General features: G+C 35.0%; 1 protein-coding gene across 1 annotated transcript; it reads right to left on the bottom strand.

Annotated features, from left to right (window-relative positions):
• Nucleotides 1-5,400: 5,400 nt before the first annotated feature.
• LOC142163395 (uncharacterized) lies at nucleotides 5,401-6,325 on the bottom strand. The gene is made up of 2 exons (XM_075220677.1): nucleotides 6,044-6,325; nucleotides 5,401-5,964 (listed from the first exon to the last, which is right to left on the bottom strand). The coding sequence occupies exons 1-2, from the start codon at nucleotides 6,323-6,325 to the stop codon at nucleotides 5,401-5,403; spliced, it is 846 nt and encodes a 281-aa protein (XP_075076778.1).
• Between the last annotated feature and the right edge of the window lie 866 nt (nucleotides 6,326-7,191).

Below are 7,191 nucleotides of genomic sequence, written 5' to 3' on the forward strand. Positions count from 1 at the left end.
CATCGGAAAATAAGACAATAAAGTAAAACACCCGGATTACACCCTGAGATAATTCAGACGTAGAAATGATAGCAAGACTAGCTACTAAGACTCCCGTCTGATAGGGAACTTTCATGCTTGGCGGCCATTTTTTTAGCTTTTCTTCTGTCTCGGCAATGGCTACAATGGCCTTTAGTGTCGGATCAAATTCCTCAGTTTCACAAATCATTCCGACCATTGGCCTGATGTTGTGGGCAGGCAACAGATTGTTCATCACATCAGGAGCTTCTTCATCCCGAAAAATGATTCTTTCAGCTTCAATCTTCAACTGCCCTTTTGAGGGTCCAACAGTCCTTTGTACTGTGTCCCACTGCTCCAGAGTGGTATTCATACCTAACGTCAGCTCGGTGCGAGGGGGACTAGGGGTTCGGCCATTTCGGGGCCACTGGCTGCAATAGATCTAGCCTGATTAGCTTTTGGAATAAGCTTGAATACGATTTACCAATAGGGTGAACTGATTCTTTCTGAAAGGCTCTCTTGGGAGAGGATTGTATCAGAGATCATTTGGTTAGGGATTATATGGAGCTGGGTAAGGATGTGCATTTCTAGGAGGTGGAGCTCGGTTTTGTGTATAATGTTGTGGCCGCGTGCAAGGTTGCGTGTTCATCACTGCATACCAACAAAACCAACCACCTGAACAGAACCTAACTAATTTTCTCACACCACAACCTGGTTGGTTTTGAGACATTTAACACATAGGAAATCGCACGTTGGGGATGCAATGCACCTAATAGTTAAACATTTCTACCATGTATTTGAACGGTTGCATGTTTCATCCCGGCCTTAACTAACCCTTTAAGTATGTACCTCTTTTATTTCTACCTCTATTTAATCACTCTTGATTTTTTTCGTCTCTGTCGCTTTTTATTTTTTTGGCATTCTCCTTTCTTTTTTTTTGGTCACTCTTTTATTTTTTGTCACTCTCTTTTTTTCTCTCTTTTTTTTTCTTTTTTTTTCTTTTCTTTCTTTTTTTAGTTTATTTTTTCCTCAGTTAATTCTATGGTTATGATCGAACCCGATGGGGATTGCCTATGTATCATGACGTCGCATGAATCAGATCATTACGTGGTTCAGAAAAAATCAGGAATAAAGTACACAAACTAACTCTCATTTTTTTACTCATATACAAATAACTCCACAAAAGCTCCTAACAAGGAAAATAATTTTGGATTTCTTTTTTGGTAGAAAGAAAGGATTCAAAAGAAGAAAGATTTTTTTTTAGATTTCAATTTTTTTATTGAATTGTTGAAAGTGAGACTTCTAAAGAAGCGCGATTTTTTTTCATTTTTAAAGTTTTTTTTTGGGATTTTTTTGAAATAAACACTTCTAAAGAAGAAATAAAATATTTTTGAATTTCGAATATTTTTTTTTTCAATTTTTGAAAGAAAAACTTCTGCAGCAGAAAAAAAATATTTTGGAATTCAACAATTTTTTTTTTTGGAATTTTCGATTTTTTCGTTTTCATTTATTTATTTTTTTTGTGATTTTTGAAGAAAAAATAAATAAATCTGATTTTGATTTTTTTTTTGTGGAAGAAAGACTTATAAAAGAAAAAAGAAGAAAATATTTTTGATTTTTTTTTTAAAATTGGGGTCTCTAAGAAATTATTTTCTAAAGAAAGAAGTAAAGGGAAATATATTTGATTTTCTTTTTAAAAATTGGGGGCCAGAACTGATGAGGTTTGCCTACGTATCTCACATCCGATGAGAATCAGACCCGCGTATTTCGGTCAAACTGGGTACCTTTTCTTTAAATAATTCTGCTACACTAATTTTCTAAAGCCGGTCGACAATGCAAGTAAGCCTTCCAAATGATGTAACAAGTAGCACATAAGTGAACGTGATGGTCTCAAAAAAGATACCTGTCTTATACGGACTCGGCCCCTGTGCCGAGCTTCGCTAAGTCACGTGCATATGATGCAACAAAATGATCCTACTAGGGATAACCGGTCATGTGGCTTGTTCTGCTATATTTTAAAAGTCCTAGGGGATGAGGCGTATCTAGACTGACCATAAAACGAGCGAACAACTCGAGTTGGGAAGGGGTAGCGTACCAGGAGCAATACTTCTTCAGCTTAACTACTGGACCCTCCCCGTTCTTAAATATGGGTGACTAATAATCCTTCACCGGGAGCCCAGGCCCACCGACTTTATCTTAACAAAGAATGGGGCGCGTATCCGCGATTCCCGAGGTTGTATTCAGAAGACTCAAAGGGGTGCGCAAGAAGACAATTTATAAAATAGTTCAACAATATCAAAGCGGTAAAGAGCAAGCAAATAGCACATTATGCCCAAATAGATCACAGTTATATACAAAAAATTAATAAAGCCAAATAAAGTCAATGTACAAGCTCGAATTCTTGAGTATGTCCCCAGCAGAGTCGCCAGAGCTGTCACACCCCTTTTTACCCCTTCAAGAGATAATGTGTAAAATATTATGGATTGTGGGTTAAATAGCTTTTACAATTAAAGTGACAAATTTGAAGTAGGGATTATTTTATTTACAGAGTCGCCACTTGAAATTGATTTCTACTGGTGTTCCAAGTCACCTTTTATTTGAATCCTTATTCAAAGGAAGGTTTGACTCTATTATTATTGGTCTGCGAAAATAAAGTCCGGGTAAGGAATTCTGTTGACTGGGAAAAAGGTGTAAGGCATTCCCTGAGTCCCGTGGTTCTAGCACGGTCGCTTTATTGACTACATTTGGCTTGAATTAAACTTGGATAAACTGTGGTTTATTTGATTTTTATGCTTTTCTTATGTCCGTTTTTATTTATTTTAAAAAAAAAATTAAAGAAAAGATTTGAATAATAATCTACAACTTAACTAATGAGAGAAAATTATTGTTATGAGTACTAATTTAAAAGATGAGAGTAATGCGAGAAAATTATCAATTGACATTGCTTAAAACTAGTAAGATGTGGGCTTGTCTTGACATTGAATGAGGCAACCCACTATTGGGTTGATAGAGTCAAATGGGCTCATGTCCAAGACAAAATCCAAAAGCCCATATGCTTTTGGACTTTAAATCTGCAGATATGGCCTTTTAAAGCTATGTTACAGATTTGGCCATATCTTGCTATTTGCAATCCGTAGCCAACTATTTACAAAAATAAGTTTACAGATTGTCTTTCTAATCTACAACTTAACTACCTTACTAAATAAGTATTTTTTAAGAGATAAAAAAAAAGATTATTGGGACTCTAAAATATAATAATAATAATAATAATAACAATAATAATAATAATAATAATAATAATAATAATAATAATAATAATAATAATAATAATGAAAACTTAGCTTGGTGACAACAAAGGGACAAACATGGCTACAAGGATTCAAATTTTAATATATATGCTCCTTTCAGACAACCAAATGCCAGTGGAATTATATCTAATGCTTTGGAAAAATAAAAATAATTAAAGATGTTTAACACAATTTAATTAACTAACATATCGTTATAACATTATCAAACATTCAAGAGCATATAAAAATGAATTACAATAGAAGGATAAAGCTACTAATATTTTCCAACGTCATTATCTTTCATTCCAACTCGATTTTATGAGTTTACATGGTCCGAAAATTACCTGGACAGCAGAAAGAAGAACAAATACAGCAGAGTCAGCTCTTTCCAAAATCAACAGCAAAACAATTAAACGGGCAGCAACAACAACAAAAGACAGCGACAACCGGCAGATTCAAACCCAAGAAAATAAATTAGAAATACCCCAGCAAAACAGTACAATTATGTAACTTCAGAAAAATCTTTCAAGACTACTCTATTTTCCTTAAACAAGTTTTTCACTTAAGAATCAACTTACAAAATCTGCTAAAGGATATTATAGCTACTGTTTTTTCTCTTTTTTGTGTGTAGAGCTCCCTCAGTAAGATGGAGTGTCCTCCTTTTATATCAAAACAATCAGCTATTTCAAAAAAATTAAAAATCAATCTTTTTGACAGATTTTTCTACAAAATCTGCTCTTAAATTCAAAATGCCAGACTTTCTGGTTCAAATCTTGTCAAGTATTTCAAACAAAATCTGCTCTCCACTATTCAGAGACAAACTTTTATCCAAACACTGTCCAAAGGTCTACATTTTCTTACCAAACAATTTGACTTTTGAGTGTTGTACTCAAAGAGTCTTGAAGTAGTAAATAAACAATCAAACAAGTACCATATACTCTTAAATATTTTTCACTACCTCACTTTTATCAACACAAAACTATTTTACTACTTCAACAAGTGCAAAAACAGAAAATTTGACACTTCAAACTTCAAAAACTAATGCTAAAATAATTAATAATAGACAAAAATAAGATCTGAAAAAATAAAAATAAAATAAAAAATCAGCCACGAAAAATAATAGGATTTTTACCGTTTTATAATTCAAGTGGCCGAAAAAATGATGGTATGCCAAAAGAGGGTGTTCGGGGAGGTTGCCGGAATTTGGCCGGATTTTGATCGCCAGATTTTCATGGTGAAATTGGCATCAATAGCTAGGTCTTGAGGAGCTCTATCCATTGATGTAAGTATCGTGGGGTGGTAGTGGTTGGAGCTTCAAGAATTTGAGCAAAAAAGTGACGGGAAAGTTTCATAGATCTAAGATTCAAGGAGTTTGAGGGATTTTTGAAGGATTTGGTTTGGAGATATGGAAGGAGGAAGTTGTGGAGATTACATGGTGTGAATTTGGAGGTGTTTGGAGGTGGTCCGCCGGCAGCGGCGATTTTCGGCCGGCGGCGGCGGGCGGAGCTAGGGAGGCGTAGAGAGAGTGAAGAGAGAGAGAAGAGAGAAGAAGGAAAAAAGAATTATGGGTGAAAATGAGGACAATTTTCAGATTTTGAGGCTTTAAATACCTAAGCCAAGAGTGAATGAGATCCATTGGATCAAGATGGAATGGATGAGTATGATTTGATCTTGTTTCATTTAGTGAAACGACGTAGTTTCAGACCATTTCAATGGCAGTCCTTTATCTTGCACTCTTGGACACTTTTTCTTTCAAATTTGGCCAAATTTCTTCCTTAATCCTACGTATTAAACTAATTTTACACAAATAAATTAATTAAACAACTTATTCTAATGATCAATTAACTAGATTAATTCACCAACTGAACAGTTAGTTAATTCTTAAAATGCACAAATGAAGAAAGAACTATTTTTTTTAGTATGTTATGATAGGAAATATGCAATTAAAAACACAAAAATTGAGAAAAATAATTAAAATAACAAAACACTAATAACTTTAGGAGGTGTTAAATAGTGCAAAAATTAGGTGTTCACAGTAAAGACTCATTTGTAGCCTACCAACTTCTTGTCTGGTGGTGAAGTAACAAGTTCCCATGTCTCTTTTTTTACAAGGCCTTTATTTATTCAAAATCATAGCTTGCTTCCATTTAGGATCTGCAAAAGCTTCCCTCCAATTCTGGGGAATAGACACAGAAGAAATAGACAAGGCAAAGGCTCTGTAGGAGGAATACAAAGAATTATAGGAGACAAAATTAGATAAAGGGTGTTTGGTGATGCAAGATCTGACTCCTTTTCTGAGAGCAATAGGTTCATCTAAATCATTAGGAAATGTAAATAACTCACCAATAGAAGAAGGTTCTGCTTCGGTAGATTGCATAATGGCTTCTTCTGCTCTATTTTTTCTTGAGTAAGTTTTCAAATCAGGCCTATCCAAACGCCCAATAGTCTCCCCCTGAATGTTTTCTCCAATTTCACTTTCCCTTGTGACAATGTCATCAAGAGGTCCAGTAATGAAATTAGGTAGAATCACCTCTTCCTCCTTACTGCTCTTCCCCCTGAAGAGGTGATGAGGTAATATTGAAATAGGGCTCAGATTCTCGAAAGGTAACATCCATGCTAACAAAAGATCTCCTAGAGGGAGGATGATAACATTTGTAACCTTTCTGTGTCGGAGAATACCCTATGAAAACACACTTTATAGCTCTAGGATCAAGTTTCCCAGAATTTATAGTGTGGATAAAGCAAACACACTCAAACACCTTTAGAGGAACAATATATTCATTCTTACCCTTTAAAGTTTCCAGAGGACTTTGAAAATTGAGGGGTTTAAATAGCATTCTGTTGATAAGATAGGCAACCGCTAGAATAGCATCCCCGCAACAAGGTTTTGGTAGAGGCATGGTGAATATAAGAGATATTGCTACTTCTAACAGATGCCTATTTTTTCTTCCAACGACCCCATTTTGTGCACTATTGTAAGGACAACTAGTCTGATGAACTATCCCATTGGACTCCAAATAAGCACCAAATCTTTTATCCATATATTCGTTATCATTGTAAGTTATCGAGATTTTTATTTTGACATCAAATTGAGTACAAATCATCTTATGAAATGACTGAAAATAAGAGAAAACTATACTTTTGGCTTTTAACAAATATACCCAAGTCATTCTAGTGCAACAATCAATGAAAGTAACAAACCATCGACTACCAAACAAAGAATCAGTTTGGGTAGGACCCCATACATCAGAATGAATAGTCATAAACAGAGTTGCACTTCTATTATCACTCACAAGATAAGAGTTTCTAGTATGCTTGCCATATTCACACACCATCACAGAACAAAGATTCAAATCGAATCCTTGAACATAAATCGGGATATAACTTCTTCAAAATAAAGAATGATGGGTGTCCCAACCGTCTATGCCGTTGTATTGTTTCTTGGTTGACATCCTTACTTTCCCTAAAAAAGGCTTGACCAGAGTTCTAAATCCCATCTAATATATAAAAGTCATCACGCAATCTACCACTGCCAATCCTTTTCCCTGTTTGAAGATCCTGAAAAATATAATGGTCGGGAAAGAAATCGATTTTACAGTTTAGACATTTGGTAATGGCACTAACAGATAAAAGATTGGTAGGGGACTCAGGGACATGGAGCATATATGGTAGTTTAATATTAGGTGTTAAAAAACCATTAGCTATTTTAATATTATCTCCTTTGGGACACGGGAGAATAATTTTGAATGCCTTTAGAAGAGTCTGTCATGTGTCTATTTGCACTAGAATCGTTCCAAGAATTAATGTTATCAGCAAAGATAGTACTTGATTGCACATGATTGGATTTGGCAGCATTAGCGGAGTCAAGTTTGGCTAGAGGCGACAGAGAAGCTGAATTTCATCCGAA

This window comes from Nicotiana tabacum, chromosome 8 (genome assembly GCF_000715075.1).
Source record: "Nicotiana tabacum cultivar K326 chromosome 8, ASM71507v2, whole genome shotgun sequence".
Classification (NCBI taxonomy): domain Eukaryota; kingdom Viridiplantae; phylum Streptophyta; class Magnoliopsida; order Solanales; family Solanaceae; genus Nicotiana; species Nicotiana tabacum.